Source organism: Larimichthys crocea, chromosome XVII (assembly GCF_000972845.2).
Source record: "Larimichthys crocea isolate SSNF chromosome XVII, L_crocea_2.0, whole genome shotgun sequence".
NCBI lineage: Eukaryota > Metazoa > Chordata > Actinopteri > Sciaenidae > Larimichthys > Larimichthys crocea.
The window spans coordinates 8,483,633-8,508,937 of record NC_040027.1 but is presented as its reverse complement, the minus strand read 5'-3'; the positions used below and the strand labels follow the sequence as shown (position 1 = coordinate 8,508,937).

Sequence of the window (25,305 nt, the reverse complement as noted above, 5' to 3'; positions counted from 1 at the left end):
CAGCCTGCAGTTACACACCTGAGTTACTAAAGAGGAAGCATGGTGACGGTGTCTGAAGCCTCACGCTTTATCTGCATTTGTACTTTAAGATGTTACTACACTGTACTTTGATACTTGAAGTACATTTTTCTGATGTTTTGTACTTTTATTTACATTTTTATATAGCACCAAATCATAAAAGAAGTTATCTCATGACACGTTCCACATTAGAAACCCAACAGTTCCCACCATGAGCAAGGAAAAAAACTTTATTTTTTACTGATATTGGAGTATTTTTATGTTTTTATAAAGATATTCAATGTACGATGATGTAAAACTGAGAAAAGCAGCAAATCTTCAAACCAGAAAGTGTAAAAAAATGATTCATCTATTAATAAAATAGCTGCTGTTTCTATTTTCTATTCATCAGCTAATTGATTAATCGTCTAATCGAATATTCATTGTCCTGCATTTACATTAACGAGATACACAGACTTATAGATTGATCTGTTTATTTCTTTTGATATCATTTCAGTGTCCTCCTTTGCTTCACAATGGTTCATGAGGTGTCACTGGCTTTAAGTTTATCAGCTATAAATAAAATCAGCTTTCCAGCTGCCAGGTTGTGGCCATTGTTCATCGTCCTTCAGCAATATAGTTCTTGAATTTTTCAGCAAGATCACGTCAATATTTCATTTATTTATCTGTTTGTTGGTTTATTTAACATGGAACTCAATAAACTTTGCTGTAAATATAAGTAGTTAGTCAATTCAGTAGCTGCTCAAGTGATCAACAACTTTTACAGCTGCAGACCTGATTGTAAACTAGTAATTATTATTATTATTATGGAGGCCAATAATGCCTCCAAACCTCCTGACACACTGGACCTTTAAGTCAAACATTTCATTCTGCACTTTCACAGAAGCTGAATAATGCATGTGCAGGTTCCAGCCAGGAACATTTTCCCAAAATCTGTGAGCTGCAGACATGAGGAGGAGGTGAGGTGAGGCGCTAGAGAGAAAGGAAGGGAGAGACGGAGAGGGGAGGGCAAAGTGTGTTTGTATGGAGCAGAGAGGGAGGGAGGGAGGGAGAGGTGGTGCAGTTTAGGCAGAGAGAGGCAAGTGAGTGAGGCGACAGAGCGGAGGTGACAGCGGAGAATGGAGAGGAGCTCGTCCGGCCCGGCGAGCTTTGACCGCGGCGATCGAGGAGCACCCACTCGGTCCTTTCCTTCTGGAGCCAGCGCGCTGGAAGAAACCGGGAGGAATTAACCAAAAAAAAGAAAAAAAAGGGGGTTGAGGGGGGAGAAGGGAAAGGAATGGCTGATCCTCTGCGGAGGACTTTACTAGCGAAACTCCGGGGGAAGAAATCCAAGAAAGGAGCGACGGTCGGAGGTGGATACGGCTCTGCGGCTGCTGCGGCGCATGGGGGCCGAGAAGGTAAAGAAAAAGTTTTGCAAACGCGAACGCGAGACTCCGGCGAGGCTCGCCCGGTAGTTTTGCTCACGGGTCTGGATTGCACGGCAGAGAGAATGAGCACGTACGAGAATTGTGTTGACGGGGCGATGGTGCAAACCGGCGGGGGGGTTGTGATAGTCCGGGAGAGCCGCGGCCGCGCAGCGGAGTTGGTGGCAGGCGCACGACGAGGTCCCCAGGAGCGGAGGAGCAGCGGGGGCAGGGTTTGGGTTAATGAGGAGCTCCTGGGGGTCTCGCTTCAAAGAGACGCGCTGTATGAGGGACACGCGGTGAGGGAGGGAGACAGGAGCCACCAGGGGCCCGGTGGATCCGGTGGCAAAATCGCGTTAACGCAGGGGGTCAAGCTTGGAGGACCGCATGCCCAGAGAAAACACTTCGTCTCGGTCCCGCGGCAGTGCAGCGTCGGGGATTCAATCGGGTTTGGGGACAATTCAAATCACGTTTTGTACCGAGCACGGGTAGAAAAACCAGCAGAGGGCCGGGTCACCACCACCACCACCACTGCCACCGCTGATAGTGATGGGACCGAGCCCGGAGACAGAGGACCCTCCCGGCACATGGCAGCCACTGTAGTGACTGTCCATGAACACAACGCCAACTGGACTTTTGACAACAGCCAAACTTTGAAGACAGACTCGCCACTTTGCGCGGCACTCATGTGTCCAAACCGTGCGTCAAGGAACGCGGAGGAAAACATTTTAATCCGAAATGTTGAGAGTTATGAGCCCGAGTATGCAGGAGACACGAGAGGGACTGCAGGGACTCTGCAGAGCCCGACCTTCTTCCCCACAGAGTTAGAAATCTGCGACATCAACATGGCATCCCTGTGCGCCACAGAGGCCTCGCTTGGATACACCTTAGATAGTGAAGATGAGGATTATTATGATAACGAGATTCTGCCTTTTTATGAAACCATCCGAGCTAAAAGTGATGGTGACAGAGCAGAGGTGGCAGAGCCACAAGCGGGTCAGGACAGAGGACAGCTTGAGGACAGTAACAGTGCCCAGGAGACCGACAGGCTGAGGAACCAGCTGAAGGAAGCGTACTACCTTCTGATCAACGCTATGAATGACATCAACCTGGATGTCCAGCAGCTGAGCGGTGGTTTGACCGAACAGCAGGCCACCTCCTCCTGCAGCAGCCACTCCAGGGACAGTCTGTGCTCCAGGCTGTCCGCCAAAAACATGGACAGCGACTCGTGGTCCTCGGGAGGCGACCACAGCCCACAGCAGGTGTCTGACACTGACTCGCTCCTGCTTTGCCTCAGTGGGAACCTTGAGTCAGGCCTCAAAGGCAGGCTGAATAGTAAGAGTATGCTCAACCTGTCCTTGACCAAGTTAAGACCCACACTGCTGCGCTCTGCTAGTGACGGAGCGATCAGGTATCCATGTGGACCCTTTCTCTGCATTCGGGATCCTGGAGTTCAGGGTCCTGAAGTCAGTTTGGAGAAAGGTGCCACAGAGACAAAACAGGGTGAAGTCACAGGAGTGGGTGAGCTTTCAGAAGCCATCAGCAGCGATGAGCTGCTACAGGATGTTGGTGGTGATGAAGACCGCGGCGGGCAGCTCAATGAGAGCAGCAGCTCGGTCAACAGCCTCACAGGTTCCTCGGACAGCAACGCCGAGCCGTCGACGCATCAGGGTCACGACAACAAGCAGGAGCTGACCGAAGTCCGAGCTCAGGGGGGCAACTCGGTCAACAAGGGCCACGGCGTCACCGTCAACAAGATGCAAGAGTGGATGCACAAGGGGCGTTTGTTGTCTTCTGAGATGAAGCAACGCATCGAGGGCTCGTCTCTGCCCCGGGGCAGAGGCCAAAGCCAGGACCAGGTCTGTCCTCAGGCTAAATCTGTCAAGGCCAAGTCTCCTACAATGAAGTCATCACGACAGCAGCAGCAGCAGCAGCAGCAGCAGCCAGGTAGGGAGGCTACACGGAGTGGCCTCAGCTCCCGTGGATCCTCTAAATCAGAGACCTCTCCACCCTCCTTCCTCCCGTCTGATTATTGTCATCCTCCTCCACTCATAGTAACCTCCGTCTGGTGGCGGTCCACCCTGCACTCCTCCTCTTCTTTGGATGCAAAGCAAAGGGACGAGACACCTCAGACCTCTTTGCTTTCCCCCTTTTTTTTAACCGGTGGCGGGTTCTGTCCTTCACACTAATTTAGGTGCATTCTTAACCCTGAATTAATCGCACATCAAGGTCGTAGGTCGGATCACACTCACAGTGTAGATCAGTAACAACTAACTCACTCTCCTGTGCTAGTTACAGTGGTGTTTGTGTTGGTGTTGGTGGTGGGGTGTGTGTGTGTGACTTTTGATTATGTACAAATGATTTTCTGCACCATGCATTGATGTTCTGTTTGTGATGTGGGTACCAAAGCTGGAAAACATCTGTATCATGAAACCAACATTTAAAATGCCAGTGTTTGTTTGTTTGTTCTGGTCTTCCTTGGGACTCTTAAATACTCCTCATCCACTCAAAGCTCGCTCTTGACCTCAGAAAACATGCATTTGACTAAATAACCTCCCCACGAGGTTCATTTACCGGCTCATTGATGCTGACTTTACATTTCATATAGATTCAGTCACCTTTTCACCGTGTTTCATGCACGGCTGCACGGCTGCACAGCTTGCACCGAATGAATTGCACTTCGTCCGTGGCGGTGACCTGATTTGACTGCAAACGAGGCACTTAGCCAGGTCAATCATAGGATTCGGAAACTGCCTGTGTGGAAAAAACTTTGTATTGACATTTGTTGCACAGTTTGGAAATGTCCTCGCTTTGTCTTTATCCTTAAGCTCATAGTTTTGTGTGTGTGTGTGTGTGTGTGTGTCTCCTGACAGTGTTTTCCAGAGTAAACAGATGACCCGCCATGTGCACAGGCTCTTGTTGACTTGTCAGTGCGCTGTTCTGCTCGAAATAGAGTGTGATCTCCGAGGCCGGCTGAGCGGAAAGGCCTCAGTGTTTGACTTCCAGACGCTGTTGACTGTTCACTTTTTTTTTTTTTACATCTCGGCCTCTTTCCACCTTTTAGCTCGAATAAAGACTTCTTGATGTTACTTTTCTCTTTAGCCTCTATTCTCATATTTTCCCTCGTTTTGTTCAATTTTCCCCCTCACTGTCCACACTGAACTTTTCCACAGCTGTGGCCAGAGGAATCCAAGAGTAAGAGAAGCCACTGCAGTTACTCTCTCTCTCTCTCTCTGTGGTGGTGGTTTGTGTGTGTGTGTGTGTGTGTGTGTGTGTGTGTGTGTGTGTGAGAGTATAGAAGGGGGGGTTGGGCTGTCATGTCGCCTTCCTCCCCAGTCGTTTGCTCTGGGACAGCTCCATGGTAACTTGCATTTTAAAGAGACTTTGGATTGAATATTTAGGATGCCATTCCTGTTGTTTAACTTTGTTTGCGTTGTGTCACTTAATTCCCCACCACGAATGAACAAAATGAAGGGCGATTAAGTATTTATTAAGGTCAGCACTGGGCTTATCTTGCCCCTGTGGGCCTCTCAGCGCCTCACAAAGAGCCATTAAAAAAAAAAAGAAAAAGAAATGCCAACGCTCTCAGAAGCTGCAGTGAATTGCTTGTCTTGGCTTGAAACTCTTCATTGAGTTTGTGGATCTACTCTGGATTTATGCAAATTTTTTCATATATATATATTTAGAAATAGTCTTGTTCCTCCCCCCCTGAGTGATACTTGGAAATTAAACCGCACTATGAAGTCATCGGACGAAATATTGGCTTAATTAAACAGAGTTAATTTATTTCTGTCCTGACTTGTCTTTTAATTACTGTGTAAAAGAATCATGTGGGTTATTACCCACAGTTCTCACTCTCAGTCCTCGTATGTAAACGTGTCGTGCACGCAAACATGCATATGCACATCTCCGCTGTGTACATTTATGCTCGTGTTTGCAGCCGGAGGATTTATAGTTTTGTTGTGTTGTGGCTCGCAGGCTGGCAGGCAGGCTGGCGGTATCCAGGCATCGTGTTTTTTGGCCAGACCTGAACTCAGGAGTGGTGTGTCAGTCAAAGCTGATGTTGAGACCGAGCCTTAGACACCACAAACAGAGGAGTACGGGATCCACTCCTGGGAGGCAGATTGTCTCTTTCGCTTTATTTCTTCTTTTTCTTTTTAGTCCTGCGGTTCGAGCTAAGAGGAAAATCATACCCTGTTTGCATGTCGAGAATGACTGACCGCTTTGGGACTGAACAGCAGTGAGTTTAAAAAAAAAGAAAGTGAAATAGCTTTTTGTATCTCCTCCAAAAATATTTGAAAAGAATAGTTTATTTTAAAAAGCGAAGATTTATCCCACTCTCATATCTGTCTCTTAAGTTTGCTATAAAGTCTTTTTATTTTAGTGATTATAGTTGGTGTTTTTGAGTTTCTTGTCTTTATTCGATAGACAGTGAAGACGTAGACAGGAACCTAGGATGAGAGAGAGAGAGACTACAACCATGGACGTCACCCACAAGTTCGCTCAGCTCCTGGTTGCTCAAACAAGCCGCTTGTGACGGCATTTGTTCATCAAAAACTGTTTTTTGTACCAGGCTGTAAACATGTGAACATGAACACATGAACATGGGGACTTATGGAGACTGACTCACTTCTGGAGCCAGCCTCAGGTGGACGTAATCGGTTGCTGGCTTCATGAGGCATATTACATAAAGTGTTGAACCTTTCCTTTAAAAAATAAATCAAGTCTAAATCAAAGATGCGTCGGGATTGGACGCACCGCTCTGCAGTGTTGCTCAACATTTTGATTACATTAATTCTTGCTTGCTCAGTAGATTCGAAGCTGCTCCGCACTGAGACGAGCGCAGGTGTAACGCAATCCTCCTTTACTGCTGTCAGGTCATGTCAGAACGATGTGGCGGCGTCTGCTTTACCGCACCGTGCCAGAAAACTTGTTACAGAGTCCTTCGCGTAAAAACACACACACACGGCTGATTGTGCAGGTACAGTCGTTCGTCTTGTCTGCTGTGTCTGGACTTGGACAAATTTATGGAGGATGGTAGCTCTAAACACAGATCAGGTGATGGAGGAGAAACTTGAGAGTTCATACCAGGGTGGTTTATGAGATGCATGAGTCACATGTCTGCAACGAGAATGTGGCAAACACCAGCAACTTGTTTTAAATGATTATCAGTAAAATTAAACTGGATTGTGTTTGTCAGGTGGCTGCATTTCCTCCTACAGAGGGTTGTTGAAGGGCCTTTCAATGACTTGTCTTACTTTTACAAGTGTCCTGGACCTAATTGGGTCACACCGTGAGTCCATGGGCCTTTTTTTAGATTACAGTCCGTCCCCTGAAGCAGATTTCATCAGTTTAAAAAAAAAAATCAGACACAATAAAGGACAGGACAGAAAAAGCTGCAGCGTTGAAAGGAATTTGGGTTTCATGCCAACATATTGAGGAGGAAGTGGCATTTGCATTTAGCAGGACTGCGCTGCCAGGACGCCTCAACAGGGATGCAAGTGTTGACATGTGATGCAACCTTGGACCATCGCGGCTCTGCATCGGCGTAAAAAAGGAAAAATCTATGCTGAGAATCCTCATTAGCACATGAATGAGCGTCAACAGGAATGTATGGCACACAGCGAAAGAGGACGAGGAAGGGGGGGGGGTTAGAAACTCTGTACACAACAAAGTGTCGTCTGTACGGAGGAGGAGAAAGTAGCCGGTGTGTGTTTTGCACTTATCAAAAGAGGAATTCTTCAAATAAAGAAGAGAGGAGCCGATGGGAAAGTGGATCAAGTGTTTTGTCATAGAGCGGCCCTTCAGAAAATCCCGATGTGAATATAATCGGGTTTACCGTCAGGTTCACACCAGCACATCCAGGAAACGCGTTTTTCTTTATAGGTTTGCACCTCAGACAAACCCAGAGTGCTCCTCCCACCTCCACCTCCACCTCCACCTCCACCTCTCTTTGCTTTTCTCTTTATTTTCCTGCACCCTTGTATTATGTGCTCCGGCCATCTGTTACCTTCAGGTCAGGGGTGTGAGCTTTCCGTGCCCTGAACGCATCATCTTCATGTCATCGCAGACTGCATTCGGTCCGTTACATCGTGTTTATGGCCTCTCAGGCCGAATAACAACCAAAGACGAAAGAAGCTTTTGTCTTTGTCAGCAGATATTCTGCTGATTTTCACTTGAGATCAGCACTGCAGCTAAAAAAAAAAAAGCCCATGATTTTCATTAGCCATTAATCAGATTAGTTGTTTGACCTTTTAAAAAATGTCAGAATATCGTGATCGCTGTGTCTCTAAACCCAAGACGATGTCTTCACCTTTGCTTTCTCCAGAATTGTACATTTACTCTCACATAAGACAAAGAAAAGCAGCAAATCTTCAACAACTCTTCAATATTTAGTCAGTTCTAAAGATAGATGCAGATTAATCAAGTCGCTGTTTCATTGTTGGGAAGCAAACTTAACTTCTGTCTCTTAAAACTTCCTCTTTGCTTCAAGATTTGTTTTTGTGTGTGTGTGTGTGTGTGTGTGTGTGTGTGTGTGTGTGTGTGTTCACCACCTTCACACACGGCTTATCTCATAAAAAAAACATAGTTTAAAGTTTGTTTTTATGGGAAGCAGACTCGGAGATTCCACTATCTGTTTTTCATCTGCAGCACAAAAACTGTCTGCTGGATTCATAAGTAGCTTTTCACATCAAACGGGAGTTTAAAGGAGGCGGGATACTGATGTGCTGATGTGAGGCGGCGAGAGGAGCCAGAGGCTGCTGTTGTTGTTGTTGTTGTTGTTGTTGTGATGGTTTGATACATGACACCGGTTCAAATGGCTCAAACCTCGCTCATTGAGCACGGAGCAGTTGTCCTGCTGCTGCTGTGAAGTCAGTGTGACAGTGGAAGGAGACGCGGCTGTAAATCTGGAGCTGTGGTCTGGAATGCTGCTCGTGTCGGAACACGCTTCCTCTTCCAAGTTATGAAAGACCCCTTAAAGAAGATGGCACGCTGACAACAGCTCAGCGCACAGCCCGTCTCACCTCACTTTGGTCTCGCGTTACCAGATCGAACGTTGGCGGCCGAGGAGCGGCGCTTAAAATCTTTTTAAAATCATCTTAAAATCGTGTGTGACGGTTCATTTCTGATGGTCTCTGCCTCCTAAATGTTGCTTTCCAGCTTCATTTGTAGTCTTTGAGTCAACTTTAAATCCAGTGCAGTTAACCCTCCTTTGAATTATCATTCTCTTATGCTAAATAGCAATTATAGGCTGAAGAGCCTGTTGTTCTGGATGTATCTTTGTCATAATGTACTTTTCTGTACATTTCCTCTCAGTAAAACTACTGTTTGTAGACTTTAAAGGGTTACTCCGGTTGAAAACAAACCAGATTATTATAGCCTGCCAGCTCGAGCCTGGAGTCATTGGACTGAGTATATCAGCAGAAACATGCTGTATGTGGTGGTTGGCACATGGTAAAAGCTACTGAGCATCAGCAGCTGTAATCCAGGCTAATGCAAACACGCCGCCGCCGCCGTGCTCAGGTCACACAAACACGTTTCTGGCACGACACCTTCTTTACCTCGAGCAGAAAGTTTTAAAGACGTGCTTTACAGAGTGTGTTCTCGCCACTGAAAGCTGTTTCATACACACTTTATATAATCAGCTGGAACACAGACAAACGGCATCCCTAACAGAATTTCATCCCAATATATTTTTCTTTTTCTTTTGGATCATGGTTTTGGGGGGGAGGAAAAAACTCGAGCAGCGAGCAAAGGAATAAAGTTCAAGACTTGTTTTGTTGTGGCGAGAGGAACTTTATTGGATTTCTGAGATGGAAACATTTATTGCGAGTCAACATTTGGGTTCATAAAGTTGCCTTGTAGATCACAGGGGAGCAGAGTGAGGCCTCGGCTCTCTCTGTGCTGCTCTCGGGGCTTTGTCAATAAAACTAAATATAAAAATTCTTTGCTCTCAATCAAGTTATGTCATTTGAAATCATATGAGTTCTTCTCTTCTGTTGGGCTGCTCTCTGTCTCTGCAGCCCCGTCACGGATTCACACTTTTTTTTTTTTAATAGCACGGTGGCACATAGTGATGTTAAGATTTCGATTTTTTGCAAAGTGAAAATAATATTCCCCTCCAGTCTATAATTTTCTGGATGTTCACCTGGCGTGCGTGAAAACGCGTTTCCTTGAGGAAAGGAGAAGTTGTCATTATAGCATGCGGAGGGGGCTCGTCTGCGAGCTGCCGAGGATCAAAACAGTCTTTACACGAGCCTGCTGTACATGTTGGAGCAAGACCCTGCCCTCCCCGTCACACACACACACACACACACACACACACACACACACACACACTTGTGCTCGAAGGTTGTTTTTCTCCGGCTGCATCTGCTCATCAACGCATAAAAAGCACATCAGATGATTCGCAGCTTCTTACTATCTGTCCTCGAACGCATCATCGCACTCTTTCAGTGATTCCTTTGGCACATGAAGGCACCACGTCACTATTCCCATTATTTGTCCTTTTTCATCGCCGCCGGCTCTACTTATCGCCGACCCCTTCACACACACTTCTCGCTCCCTCCCCTCTCTGCTCTATTTTCACAGCTGTAATGCCAGAGGTTTCTTTTTTTTATTATTTCCAAGTCGCTGTGATGGAAGATATGTGTTAAATCCCTCCATCTTCCCCTGTGATCTCTTTTGAATTCAAAGCCCGCACATATTCCCGAAGCGTCACCGAGGAGAAAAGGCGACGGACGGGAGGAGGTGAATGTGGTGGTGTGATTGAAAGTTTGGTCGTAAAGACAAAGCATATCACGATGGAATGAGACCGAGCGAAGACGTGGCTCTTTGTTTTGGATGACTTTAAAAGGCAGAGACGAGAATATGAGACAGGATGAGAGGCCATAAAACCTAATGGTGTTATTCAGCGTTTCCTCGCCTGTGGTTTCTTGATACAGATGTTTTCTTGACAGGACATGAACAGACTGAGATTAAACACCAGATCCAGTCTTTCACTTCAGCTCAATGATTTTTAATGCCAATCAAATTAGTTTCTCGTGTCTAAAGGCGTGAAGTTGTTAACTCTGATGCTCTTTCTCTTCCCATCGCTCCGTCAGCTTTCATTGAGAATGTCCAAACCCCCTGCGCTAACGGCCGGGAGGTGGGCAGGGCCGCCGAGTCCACGTTGTGGCGGCCGCCGCTCACCACCATCACCGTCTCCAAGAAGCGCAACTGGCTGCAGCAGAGCTCCCTCGGGAAGAGTCACTGCGCCAAGGACGAGCTGCAGGGAATGCTGGGAGCTGAGGAGGAGGGCAACCAGGGCTCCCATCAACCGCCACCTCCTCCCAGCCCCTCTCCAGACCACCTGAGACCCTCGGGTGGAGCCCCAAACCGGCCGGGCCGCCTGCACCTGCTTCAGGTAGGCCTTGAAGAATGACATTTGAGGAAAGGTTCAAGGTTTTGGAAATGGTGCTTAGCTCGTCTTCCTCACAGTTGAACTGAAAACGTCTGTCTTTAGGTCAACGTCGGTCAGTCCAAGGTGTCCCCTCACCCTCGGAGCGTGGACCCAGCCGAGGAGAACGACGCAGACGACGAAGGAGAAATCTGGTACAACCCCATCCCAGAGGACGAAGAACCGGAGACGTCTCACCGACCCTCCATCCGGCTGCTGGTTCCCCCTCGAGTGGAGCTCCAGAGGAGGCCCAGCAGGGGAGCCGATGTGGGTCATTGTGGCAGGAACCTGGGGGGTGGTGGCGGCGGCGGGCCGGAGGTGCTTGGGGAAAGCCTCAGCGGTGGCGGCGGCGGCGGTGGCTCAGTAGATGGGAGTCAGGGGAATGCTGTACATTCCACAGACGCTCTACATCTGCACAGACAGATGCTCGCGTGCAAACCTCAGGAGGAGGGGGGGCCTTCCACCAGCCGAGCTACAGGTAAGACACACCTCCTCTCTGTCCTACTTCCCTTCCTCAACTTCTCCTTTATGCACTCACGTTTCTCTGGGCTGATGCTTGAGGGCCAATTATCTCCTGTTGTTTTGTCTCTCAGCCAGTCACCCTCGGCAGATTTTTGCGGTTGTGCACTTCTTTAGCGCTAATTACAGCTATTGTTGGAAATGTTCCCAATTAAAGGATCAGCAGACTGCAAGTACTCAGAAATATATAAAGTCTAAGATCATATAGCGACTTAGATATTGAAGCTTTTCCTTGCCACCGTCACCGGGCGCCTGCTCATGGTGGGAACTGTTGGTGTACGGTCAAGTCTCACAAGTTAACGTTTGTGTTTTTCTGGGTTTAAAATCCGAGCTTAGTTATTTTCTTCTTCTCTTCTGTTTGATGGGAGCAGACAGGTCTAATCACATGACTCCATATCAGCGTCCCTCATTAGTTAAACTCAGACAGACGTTAACCAGGAGCAGCTCAGCACCGGCATTCCTCAGAGGAAAGAATATCCACTTACGTCTCACACAGACGCTCAGTCGAATAAACGTCCTCTCGCCTTGAAAGCTTACTCATGACTCATGACCTGCAGAGTTTATGGAGAATCACTGATTGCAGCGCGCTCTCTGCACTTTATATTTACTCGTGCACTTTTGTTAACAACTCCCGTCTGCAGCGAGGGCATGATGATGACAGCCAGCACACGGCTCCCTGTCTCTTAATAAGCTCGGGTGTGTTTTTTTTTCTAACTTCCGACTTTTTTGTTCTCTCTGATGTGGCAACATGGTAGTTTCAACCAATTGGCACATCTTGAGCTGAGCCTATAATTACAACTTTTGACAACACTTTTCTGTGGCACGCAATAATACGCCGTTTCTAGTTTGTAGGAGCACAAAGCGAGGTAGGCGAAATCTAATACTGGAGCATTAGTGTTCACAGCCACGGTTTTACTGCAGGAATGAAGGCTTGAAATAACTTTTTTCATCCTGAAATACGACGATTTTAAAAGTAGAAAACCACAAAACAAGCAGTGCATGTAAAGAGGGGAGAGTCTTAAAACAAATCTGTCCGAGACAAGGACGCGGGTTTGATTGGCGGCTGATAAACTCCTTAAATCTCATTGGCTGGTGTCAAACTCCTGGCTGTCTCTCACATCACGTGTGGCTCAGCAAAAAAATCTCCGTCCTGAGAGACTCTCCTGCAGGATTAGGATTAAACCAGTCCCAAATGAGTCTCTGTGTACCGGCCAAGGAAAGTCACTAATCACGGCGCACAGAGCTAATTAAATTTAGGCTATTTCTGCCTGCTCCTTTTGATAGCTTTGCAGTCCAGATGAAATTTGCCGGCGTAATTAGAGCCTTTGGTGCTGGGTAAGCAGATGAGTGGACATATTTGGAAGCTGATGTTGCCCGTTCAGCACTTTAAACAGAGAACAAATCTCCCTCTGAGCCCAGGAGCTGTTACCTGCGCCTCGTTGACATCCTCCTGTAACAGGATTCTGTTTAATGGGAGCGCCTTAAGTAGCAGGTCTGTGATAGTGTGGCTTTAACTGGTGCTCCCACTGGTTGCAGTGAAAATGAGAAGCAGGAGCAGAAGTGTGTTTTTTTTTTTTGTTTCTTTTCCATCTCGCTCCGGAACTGCACACACACACACACACACACACACACACACACACACACACACACCTCTCTGCTGCTGCTGCTTGTTGACTTTGCAATTGATTCCTGTGGGTTTGGCGTCGCCGTCCCACACTTCACTGCAACAAGCCCGGCTACGTGTCATCAAAGAGGAAACACTCGTCACTGGTTGTTTGTGTGTCTGCGCCTGTGTTGTGGGTGCAGGAGGGTAAAATATTACTTCACCTTTTTAGTTAGAAGCCTCCAGAAACTGCTGTGTGTGTGTGTGTGTGTGTGTGTGTGTGTGTGTGTGTTGCTGTTAACTCGGTTTGTATCGGCTGCAGCAGAATGACACTGCAGTCCTCTCACATTGGTTGGGAGGGTTGGAGGATGGTGCATTCAGGGTCTCGTTTCTCCACTCCAGTCAAACTGTGCCTGTTTGGATGACATGGATACTTAGAAAAAAGATTTATATGAAAACTTTTTGTGTATTTTCCTCTGGTTTGTCAGATAAACTTGAACTTTATGTCCTCGTATACACTGAAAAAGTTGATGAGCTGTCTGCTCAACAGTTTTCTGTGTCTCTTTAAAAATGATTGTTATCGTCCTGTAGTGCATAAAAAGATCTGCAGCGGTTGGAGAGTTATTGACCAGAAGGAGGCTTCGCCAAGCTCTGGCTTGTGGATAATGACTCTATAAGGAAAACAAATCAATGTCTTCAGGCCAGTATCTTTCACAGTGTTATTATGTTTGGATGACTCAAAAAGTAATTGATTACTTACCATGCCAGTGTTTTGCATTATTACTAACCATCTATAATACCGTCCTATTCAGTTTTAGCGCGTTTAAATGTATTTTCCCACTTTTCAGTCTCCGATTAGCAAACTCTTGAAACTGGTTGGTCAGTTAGTCAAAATACGGCGCCTACATTACCCACAATGAACTTGCCCATGTGGAGATTTGTGTCCAGAGATTGAGAGGTCGGGTAAGATCACGTCTTTCTCCACACACCTGGAGTTTTTTTTGTTTTCAAACTCGCAGCCTCAACAACGCAGACTCAAGTGACATCACTTGAGGCCATTTATTGCTATTTATTGACACACATTGCCACAAAAGGTTTTATCCGTTTTGTCAAGGTTCTTTACCAACTAAACTATTATGACCCCCAAAGCATGCATGACCAACGAAGGAAGGATTATGCATTTACATTTATGCACAGATACTCCTCAGAACATGGACCAGAACCGTTTTCTTCAGACAGACCAGAAAGAAACAGTTATGTGTGCAAGAAAACTTCACATTTAGCGCCAAGATAAAGAATCTGCTCAGGGGTTTTGAAGTTCTTCTCTCACCGTGTTGCTCTTCTGAGTTGTTGACTTCCTCCAGACCCGACCATGCAATCGTTGGCCCAAGATTAGATTCCAGGTTTCAACTCAGAGGCTTGAACTCTCATGTAACTTTAGCAGCTGGGGCCAATTCTCAAACACAGCAGCCAGCGTGACCAAAACAACCCCCAGAAATAGCTCTGATCCCATCCTGTGCTCCGGCCAAGTCAGATTCCCCAAACAGGCGCTAAAGGGAACAAGAGATTGGGAACACACCATGCTCACCACCCCCCAAAGTCCATCAATCATTATTCTCCATACAAGTAGAGCATTCAGATGGACAAAAAGTCAGTCAATAGGCAGCACACGAGGAGTCTGGAGTGTATCCGGTGAGGGAAAAAGAACCAGCCAGCCGAACAGAGGAAAGCTATAGTTGCAGAGAGTCTTCTACATCTGCACTGCTTCATTAATTCACCAGACGCTCTTATTCGTGCTCAATCAACGAGAGGCCTGTCACTTTTTTTTTTTTTAGCCCTGCAGATAAAGTGGAGTCTGTTTGGGCTTCATATTTCTGAAGAATCTCAAACAGAAGACACAAAAGATGAGACTAAAATAGTCGAGTTGAACTCCGTGGCTGTGCTCTGACTTACATCAGAGGACATTATTTCCAAAAGAAGAGGCGTGGGTGCATTTACAGAAATGTGGCGAGGCAACCGACCATGTGGTGTCCCAGACACACAGTACACACATACAGTAGATGCGGTAAAGATACAACTCGCTGTGGTGGTAACAACGATGTTACAACCAACAAACAGATGTGTTCATTGAGGTTTGCTTTGCTACAGTGTTCCCTATTCTGCTGTTTTGATAAAAGCTTTTATGAAGCATTGACAGACAACATTAATGTGTGTTTCTAAACCATAAATCATGTTTATTTTACAGTTTTGCTGATTTTTAAAATTCATGTCATGGATTTAAAACCCCGTTTTGTAACTTTCCTCTCATAAACTAACAGAGTTTAACTCCTGTTGATCCACACTGACCTGTGATCAGGTGAACGGTGTCTCTGTCATTCGTACGTCTGTTCTCACACTATGTAACTTTGGGCTCCGGGTCGGGAGAAGTACGTAACGCTTTACGGCACTAAGTCACACAGCAGCAACTATTTCACTGATTCTGGTGAAACTGGATCATATTTTATGGAGGAAATGTTTTCTGGTTTTCCCTCTGATGTCCTCCGGCTGCTCCGCCTCAACTCTCTGTGATTTACAGAGTTTATGATGGACAGTGAAGTAACCTGCTGACAGCTGTAGCCGCTGTTAGCTGCTGTTAGCTCAGTTTGTTAGCCGGGCTAACTGGGGAGCACCAGGGGGAGTGTTAGTGTTTACCACGGGGAATTTAGACCACTGGGAAGAGGAGAAAGTTTTCACGACTGGGGTGTGGGTAAATGTTGACAGGGAGGGGCACTGGTGTCGTGGTAGAACCGGAGCTGGGCGGCCGGACAAGAGTAAATGTGGGACTGACTTTTAGTGGTTGGTGAGAGCTTGGTGAAATAAAAGGCTGAAAGACAGACGCCGAGCTGGGCTGACTGCTGCTGGACTAGGCAGTGATATCAGCTGCTGCTGGGGACTTTTCTTGAAGATGGCAGCAGTGCTCTTCGTTCGTCCCCCACAATGAAACGCTGTAGAAAACCTTCAATGTTCAAAATGTGTTGAATTATTTTCGACTCACTCGTTCTGTGTGATGAAGCAAGCCGTTTATTTTTATTGATATAACGTTATTACTTTATTGCGACTTGGAAGGAATTTAATTGCTTCACTGTAAAAACTCCAATCAATCATTAAATTCAGATCGCAGTATTCTCAGTAAATGTCGGTCAGCACTCGTCATGTAGAGGGTTAGTGCCGTGTTGTTTGGACCTTGGCAGTGCAGCGAGGCCGCTGTGGCTGAAGCCCGTCTAGAATTAGCAGCCGCTCTCGTCGGTTGAGTTACAGCGGAGCAGGAATGCCTGCAGTGGTAGGCGAGCTAGGTTACATGAGGCCTGCTTTGGCAGGGGGCCATGTTGTGCTAGTGAGAAGGCCTGCATGCTTGGATATATTAGCAGGGGTTTTGTAACCATTGTAATGAAATGGCCCGGGCTCCTGCGGCCCCTGAAAGGCCTTCCAACACCAAATGATTTAGAGCCAAAAAGGAGAGGAAGCAGCTCAGAGCCCGGCCCTCGGTTACCGAGTGAAGAAACTACAGGACAAGTATGCCATTCACCGGCTTATTTACACTCCCCTTGTTTGTCAGCGCACCCTGCTCCTTTCTGTTGTTACACTCAACACACACATTTGGCGGACACGGGGTAATCAGGGACAGCGCATTATTGTCCTGCTCAAAGGCTTATCAGAATATGCTCATGCACATTCTCACATTATTGTAATATTATTAGGATATCTTACATTATCCCGACTATTGTCTCGAGTGACAGTTTGGCTCCAGCCGGAGGATTGCAGAGACGTATAACAAGCACATATTTGATAATGATCGGGTCGTCCCTCCGCACACACCCTCCTCCTGCACCTGTCTGGTGCCAGCGCCTGTGAAAAGCCCTCGTCGTAAATTCCAGGGCTTTGTTAAGAGGTGTCGGTGGCCGGGTGCCTGAGGAGGGCTGCAGGGTCACGGAGGGCATGTGTGTGTATGCGTGCATATTTACATGCACTCTCTCTTTGTGTCAAAGTAATATGTTGAGTGCGTGTTTAAGTGTCGGGGGGGGTGGGTGGACACAGTTACCCGGCTCGGGTGTCACCCAGAGAAATGCAGACCTTTTGCCCTTTGACCCTGGGGGGCATGGCCCTGGAGGGTTGGGTGTCAAACCGTTGCCCCTGAACCTCAGCTAGCGAGGTGTCGCGTTACTCTCCTGGCCACAAGGCCAAAGCCTGCAGAGGACACAGCTGTGTGTGTGTGTGTGTATGTGTGTGTGTGTGTATGTGTGTGTGTGTGTGTGTGTGTGTGAAGCAACAGTCATTCACATTGTCACAGGCAGAGCTGCTGGACGCTGCCTCAGTTCATTGATTATCTAATAATTGGAACAACAGCAGAACAATGAAGAAAGTTGCTTGGCCCGGCACTGTGATTGACATATTCATCATATTATTAATGATAGTATTCTCATATTACTCTGTATATTTCAAGTATTTAAGTCCCTGTGTTAAAACATGTTTACAGCCTGGTACAAAAAACAGTTTCCCCACTGTACTGAGGGTGAATTTTTTTATACAACTCACCTGTTCAAATGATATTGAAGCTTAAAGTTATGCAGGATTAGGAGCCCATTTGCCAATTTTTGGATTAACCCGAGCTGCCAAGACGGAGACGTCTGAAGCCATCACACTTACAGACTACATCCATGTTTTATACAGTCTGTGCTCATGTTTGATTATACGATGCTCGATCGTACTGTTTGTTCACGTCTTCTTGGCAGATATTTTGTTTGATTATTTGACGCTGATTCTTTCAGCAGTTCCACATGTTTTGTTAAACTTCAAAGTTCATATCACGCAAACTTAAATTGCATTTTTTATTTTTTGTGTGTGTGTTGCATTGGCACCAATTTCAAACTCCATCCGACCATAATCCCCCAATTTTCTGCAGTTTATGTTCAAAGCAGTGACCTGCATTCCTCTGTTATGCAACGCTCCTGTTAAAACCGTTAACATGTGTGAACTCTGAGTCACTGAATTTTGAAAAGAGTCTGTCGGACGGTTATCAACAGGATACAATTCCAGTGAATGCTTGTAATGATAATAACTGGCTGACCCTGACACATTAATGAATAATTTCCAGTTTAATTCATTTCTGTACATGAACAATGACGTCCTCTTTTGTTACTTACAGCTTCTTTAAGTGTAAATGTTTGTACAGGATGTGTAAAGTTCTGCTGAAGTCTCAGTACAAAATAAGTTCAGCTTAAACGAGGACTTTCACTCCTGCAAACCTTGTTTTAGACCTGACCAGAGCTCTCTGTGTAACCGACCCCGCCCCAGATGTTGTTTGGTGAGTTTGCACCTCCAGTGCCCTCCACCCATGTTTTCCCTTCTCAGAGCGCCTCTGTGTCTATTATTGGCAGGAAGCCGTGACAGGGAAAGCTACTCAGCCAGCGGGGAAAGGAGGCTAAACATGGTTTGGTGAGGAATGTGAGAGAACAGCCGTGATCATTTGTACATTCACCAGCTAGCCTGCCAGCCTTCCAGTCGACCATCCAGACCTCTGAGTGCCTGGACAAGGGGCGCCTTTGTCCCCCATCTGCCCGGCTACACCCTGCCCTGCTCCTGCCCCCCATCTTACCCTTCTCTCCATCCTGTTGCACCTCCTCTGCCTCCCTCTTTTCACTCGCAGGCCCTCGCCCCAGAATAGCACAGCAGGTCCCCTCTGAAAATAGAGCTGGTGATGTTGGCCGGGTCAAACTCTCTCTCACTCTTTCTCTTTCTCTTCTTTCCACTTTGTATCTTTCGCTCTGTTTTTCGCTCTCTCACAGAATCGCTCTTTTGTCCATTCAGAGAAAGTAATTAGCTGATGAAAACAGGAAAATCTTTGATATTTAAAATGAGAAATCCAAAATCAATAAAAAATTTCACATCTTGGCTAATTTTCTCTCTTGTTTACTACCTTAGGCCGGGTCTAAAAGGCCCTGCAGAGTCATGTGGTCCAGCTTTAATCTCCCTTGGATCCATGCAGTGAGGTATTCCCTCTAAAGTCAGGTTAGCCGTGCTGTGGAGGAAATCTTATTAAAAGAGCACTGAATGTAGAAAATAGCTGTTTTTCTGTTGGAGGCAGGCTCGAGCTTCCCCGTTGGGCGAATAGCAGGATGCCCATAATTTGACAAATTCCACTTTGATCACACAAATCGAGGCTGGACGCGTTCCAACTCTTTCTCTTTCTCTTCACTTGCCAGAAAGGTCGTTAGGACGTGGAAAACTGCAGAAAGGGCAGTGATGATGTACAAGGTGGCATCCAAATGGATGGAGATTGTATGTAAAGTGTATTAACAGTGATATTAGACAAGATGTATCGGTTATTAACAATGACAGCGACGGTTGAGTCTGTGGCTGCTAAATTCTGAGCTATGATCCGGTTAGAGGTGAAACAAAAAGGTAAAGTTGCAAAACAATGAGCTGAAAGACACCAAAATGCTCAGCTGCTAACTATCTGTGACTCCTTTCATTTTACATATATTCATTTGATTCATTGTTAATATAAAAAAATATCGATGACAGCATCTTTAAATATTATAAAATGAATGGCCCGGCCACAGAAAAGCTCTCGTTGGGTTAGGGACCCGTTGAAAGACGATAAAACCTGAAGCCTCAGCTCGCTCCTGTAGACTAAACAATGGCTGTCACTCCTGCGTAGAACTCTAGACCCTGAAATTTCACGTTGTAGACGTCTAGTTAGGCGAGAACTGCCTACGAGGTCCAATCCAAATGGATATTTTTCAACTTGAATAATGACTGAGTAACTCTAGCTCAGCCCTGAAGCGTGTTGGTGTCTCCAGACAGACATTTCCTTGCTTATAGACCGCTGTTTTTCCTGGAGCTGCAGCTATAAAGACATTCCACTTAAATTTCCTCTGTGTTTAATTGAATAGAGTCCACTTAAAGGACGGAGGGGCCGAGCTGGAAACTCTGCGTGAACAGTCGAATTCTTGATATCGGCGCCGTTTCAGCAAACTGCTTCTCTGAAACTGTTAATTATCTAAATGGCTGTCTAGGTTTACATACATAGACTGTAAGTGCATCATATAGTGCTCGACTGTTTATAAAGCGTCGGCTGCTCACTGTATCTCTGTCAGTGGATTACTGGGTTGTTATCACTTGATGATGTGCCACGAAGGTGTAGGGACTGTAAATTATGGCTCTTGCACAATCTGCCTTTGGTTTTAGTCTCCTCTGTCCCGTCTGTGACATCTGAACAGTTGCGTGTAACCATGGGAGTGATTTGGATACAGGGACTTTGAGAACCTCTGACATTTGTTCCTGAGAGTAATTCAAAAATCGCTTTCTAAATATTTTTCTTGCCGAAGTATTTGGCAGTAAAAATGTTTAAACTTCTCCACAAAATGTTGAAAATGCGTCAGGCTTCCCTTTTAATCAGTTTCTCTCTCGCTCTGTTATTTCCTCTGTAGATGGTCCCGATCTGCCCAATGCGGTCAGCTCCCCTCCCTCCAGCCCAAACCCAACCAAGAAGAGCAGCTCCATCAACTGGTCCTTCCCAGACAAGATCAAGTCCCCACGCACTGTAAGGAAGATCTCCATGAAGATGAAGAAGCTTCCGGAGCTCAGCCGGAAACTCAGCGTCAAGGGGACCCAGAGTAGCAGCAGCAGCAGCAACGGCAGCAACGGCAACAACGGAAGCAGTCAGTCGGAGCCCAGAGCCCATTCTCCCCGAAACAACGGGGGTGGGCCGGAGGCCGTCCCCCATTCCTCGGGCCCACCCAGATTAGCTGCATCTGGGGGTGGACAAGCCAGCCGCAACGTGATCTCGCGCTACCACTTGGACAGCAGTGTGTCCACACAGCACAGCTTCAACAAGAAGAAAAGCAACGGCAGCTCAAAGTCCGCCAGTAAAGGTGGCTACCTCAGTGATGGCGACTCGCCTGAGCTGGTGGCCAAGTCTGGGAAGCACGGCTCTGCAGAAGGGAAGGGCGGTAAAGGCAAGGAGGCGGATTCAGGAGGCTCCAAACTCAACGGCACGGAGCTGGACATTGACGCTTTCCGTCATTACAGCTTCACAGAGCAGCCCAAGTGCAGCCAGTACATCTCTGGACTGATGAGCCTCCACTTTTATGGCGCAGAGGACCTCAAACCTCCACGCATTGACTCTCGTGACGTCTACTGCGCCATCCAAGTGGACTCGGTTAACAAAGCACGAACCGCTCTCCTCACGTGTCGAACGACCTTCCTGGACATGGACCACACCTTCAACATCGAGCTGGAGAACGCCCAGCACCTGAAGCTGGTGGTGTTCAGCTGGGAGCCCACGCCGAGACGCAACCGGGTCTGCTGCCACGGCACGGTGGTCCTGCCCGCGCTCTTCCGGGTGACGCGCTGCCACCAGCTGGCGGTGAAGCTGGAGCCGCGGGGGCTGATCTACGTCAAGCTGAGCCTGATGGAGCAGTGGCAGAACTCGCTAGACGGCGGGCCAGACGGAGACAGGGAGCCCCAGGTGTTTGGCGTTGAGGCGTGGCGGGTGGTGGAGAGGGAGAACACGGGACTGATGGTGCCGCTGCTTATAAGCAAGTGCATTAATGAGATTGAAAAGAGAGGCTGCCAGGTGAGTCTGTGTTTGGTTCAAAGATTTTCCAGGTCCTGCTGTTTAAAAAACAACTAGCTGCAGATGCATTTATTCATTTCAGGTCAAGGTGATTACATAAACCTGTCTGTCCTATTGAAAACAGGTCGTGATTCATTTGAAAAGAAAATTATATAATGCTTTTGTTGTTGTTGCGAGTGAGAGAATAGGCAGAGAAAAGAATCCCACCTTCACAGCCTCCTTCTGGCTCAGTATGGCGTGCGATGAGTGCTCGCCCTGCAGCCACGCATAACACCGGATGACTGGCAAGAGCAGAATAGATAGAAGAGATGTTACCGCATTGATGATGTCTCTGAGCCTTCCCGGGGCAACTGGCTGCTTTTATTCAGACTCTGAGTTAAAGAGGCTGCTGACGTGGTGATGGTGGAGTGGAAGTGTTCCCCCTCGGATCATGTGATCCACCTCTTGTTCTATCCCCCTCCCCACCTCCACATTTCATGTGCTCTTTGAAGCCCGGAGAAAAGAGAAGGAGAGGCGGTGGAGTTTTCTCCTAATTAGAGTTGAGACAGCGGCAGTAAAAGTGTCTGGCCACTGTTCCTGACTGATCACTCTAGGGGGGCATGCCAGGGGCAGCGGGTGCCTGGGGGCCAACAGGCAAACATTAGGGCCTCTCCGAGGAGGCCTGTCTGTCAGATCAAACCCCGCCCTCGGCCACTTGTGCAGCGTGCCGAGCTCCGAGCAGGAGTGTTCGATTTCAAAGGGAGCAAATAGTTTTATTCACCGACGTGAGATTGAAAGTTTAATTCTTGGTAGTAGATAACGAGCTGCTTCAGACAAGAGTGTTTTCATGAATCTGTTGATTATTGATTAGTTCCTCTAACGTCCACCTGAGGCTGGCTCCAGAAGTGAGTCAGTCTCCATAAGTCCCCATGTTTCACAGCAGAAATAAACATGTTTACAGCCTGGTACAAAAAACAGTTTTGGTCTCTGTAGCTAATTTCCCCGTTCATGACAACTGTACTGAGGGTGAATTTATATACAACTCACCTGTTCACATTATATTAAGGCTTAAAGTTATGCAGGATTAATTTCGGCCAATTTCTAGAAGAGTCAGGACGGCCAACAGTGATTTTAAGCTTCAAAACGACTTTGGAAACCTGTGGGTAGTTGTGTTGTGTAGAACTTTGAGTCAGTCAGATGTGGAAAGCGATCACCTGACCCAGTGTGACCTCTTCAGATGGTTTGTTTTATCCGAGCCAGAGTTCACATTCGAGAAGCCGCAGAGAGAATATTTGGCATTGTTGCTTGATGACTGATTAACTGAGCGACCACGAATCATTTCAACACAGTCTGAGGTTCTTACGTGCTGCGTCCTTGCATCACTCTTTGTATGAATGCAATGAAAGACACCGGTTGTGTAAGTATGCAATGTTTTCAGGGGTCGTGATAAATCTTGTGTGAGGTGACCTCTGCCTTCTCAGGTCACTAATCTCTGGTGTCTAGTTGTCTAGACTTCCCTGTGGCCAAACTCACCTGACTGCCCTCTTCACGGCCCGGCCATAGCTTCTCTCTTACCCAACCGTCTTCAGTCTGCGAGCTCAGATTTCTTCTGTTTATGTAACTCTCTCTGCTTTCTCTGCCCATATTGTGATTCCTATCTCTGCTTGTCTTTGTCTTTGTCTTTGGGTTGTCTCCTCACAGCGTTTCTTCTAATCACTCTCTCTCCCGTCTCTGTTTTTGCCGCCGTCTTTCATTACAGAGTAGTAGACTTTGCGCAGGGTATCAGTCTGAGATCAAGTGTGAGGGCTCCCCCAGGTTGCAGGCAGACGGTGGAGGGGTTAGAACGGGGTTGACACCAGATCCCGGAGGAATTTTCAGGTTATGTCACTAAAGCACGCAAGGCCAGACGTGTAGCAGTGTGCCTCTAACAAATGATTATCTGGAGGTTTGATGGAGACTCTTTTTCAGAGCCTCTCTTAGAAATGAGTGTCCCGAGGGCTTCCCGGAGCTTTTAAGACTCTGGATGATTGTGGGTGTTTTTGAAAAGACGGCAGACAATGTCTGGAGTTATGTATGTGAGCACTCTGTGCCCATTAAAAAGAGGATCCGTCCCAGAAAGCTACATATTACCGTACATGAGAGCAAAAGATGCACATGATGGAGGTGTTGTGACATGTCACAGACTTTAAAATCAACTGAATCAGCCACATTGATGGCTCGCGGGCTTTCAAACATCAGTCTCTGTTAGGCAAACGTTCCATAATGGACCTTTCTTAAAACACGACAGAGCTGCGGTAATATCTGTAGATATTTGTGGAGTCGTTTTCCAGCAGCTCTAAGTTTAAAATCTGTTTCCTCACAGGCTTCATCAGCGGCAGAGTAAATTATTAAGCAGTCGTCTTACAGTTGAAGACTTAATGACTGCGAGCATGAGGGATGCTTGATTCTGCTTCTCAGCAGTGGATCCCTTAATAACTTTTCTCATTAATTCCATTAGTAATTATAAAAATATAATGTAGTGACTCGTCTTTAATTCCTGCTGGAGCTTTGCTGGATGTTCATTTTGTAAGCTGTTGGCTTTTCTCGCTTTGTTCAGCAGCGTGACGAGGAAAAAAAACGTCCTTGATTGATCTGACATGACTGGATAAGTTATGGCTCGGTTCCTGAAACACCTGAATATGAACATGCTGCTTGGAAAACAGCGTTCAGCATGTGCATCGTTGGAGACGTCACGGATTGTCAGTGTTTGGTGTTTTTCGTTGTATCTTTGTCTGATCGGACAAAGCTAGATATATAGAGATATAAATGGATTAATGAAGAAATGAATCACAAAATCATCATGAGTTGCTACCCTACTGTTTGTTCACGGTGTCTGCTCTCCTGTCACGTATTCATCCTCGGATCATCGTCATGAACACTTCATCATTTCCGTCTCTGTTCGAATGGCGAGAGGAAACAAACAGATTGCTGGTCTGACTGTGGTCGAACACTCAAACACACTTTTCTTTCTTTCCCTTCGTCTCCTTTCATGTTTCTCTAAAGTCTCAAAGCTAATCCCGGACTAAAACCGATCCCATCACTGGTCCTACGGCTCCTGAGCATCCACATTCCTGTCGAGGGAACTCGTTTGGTTTTGTGGTCATTGTGTCAGCGTTTCTTCTACATATAGGTCTTTATAGGTCTTGGCCAGCGCTGCCTGTTGTGTTGCCGGGCAGCCACAGGGCAGAAGTGCAAGCCCTCTTTTTGCTAACAGCTGTTCCCCGCCTGCGCTCGGCTTCTCCCCCCTAAAGAGAGACTTTTTTTTTTCTGAATGGACTTGTTGTTCATTGTGCCCAGTGACTTCTGTTTACTCTCACACAAAGCCAAATCCCGGCCTAATCTGTCCTCCTCTCTGCCTCTCGTGTGAGGTTTAGAAAGCAGCGCTCGGCTCGACGAGGAGAGCTGTCGCAGATAGTTTCTGTGGCGGGGAGGAGACATTATAGTGCTCCTACGCTGGAGCCCGGAAAGGCCAGCAGTGTGTGTGTACAAATGTGTGTATTTGTGTTTGTGTGGAACCGGACCCGACCCGCCATTCACAGCCCACTGACTTAACACGTTACCAGGGCAACCACACCAGTCGGTCTGCTATGCCACATACCAGACAGACACATGTAGGAGAAATTATGGTATGTCTGCAGTCAGGCCTAATCCCGACATAACAAGGAGGACCACTCAGCGGTGGTGCCGA

General features: G+C 46.9%; 1 protein-coding gene across 2 annotated transcripts in view; it reads left to right on the top strand.

Moving 5' to 3' along the window:
• The first annotated feature begins 1,043 nt into the window (after positions 1-1,043).
• The window catches only part of syde2 (synapse defective 1, Rho GTPase, homolog 2 (C. elegans)), a 38,545-nt gene continuing 14,283 nt past the window's right edge, over positions 1,044-25,305 (top strand). Inside the window, exons 1-4 of one of the 2 annotated variants that reach the window (XM_019272917.2) lie at positions 1,044-3,368; positions 10,526-10,827; positions 10,927-11,338; positions 20,452-21,599. In XM_019272917.2, coding sequence (XP_019128462.2) covers positions 1,295-3,368; positions 10,526-10,827; positions 10,927-11,338; positions 20,452-21,599 — 3,936 coding nt within the window. In that variant the 5' untranslated portion in view covers positions 1,044-1,294. The remainder of the gene's footprint in view (positions 3,369-10,525; positions 10,828-10,926; positions 11,339-20,451; positions 21,600-25,305) is intronic. The other variant, XM_019272918.2, reaches the window with a different exon arrangement.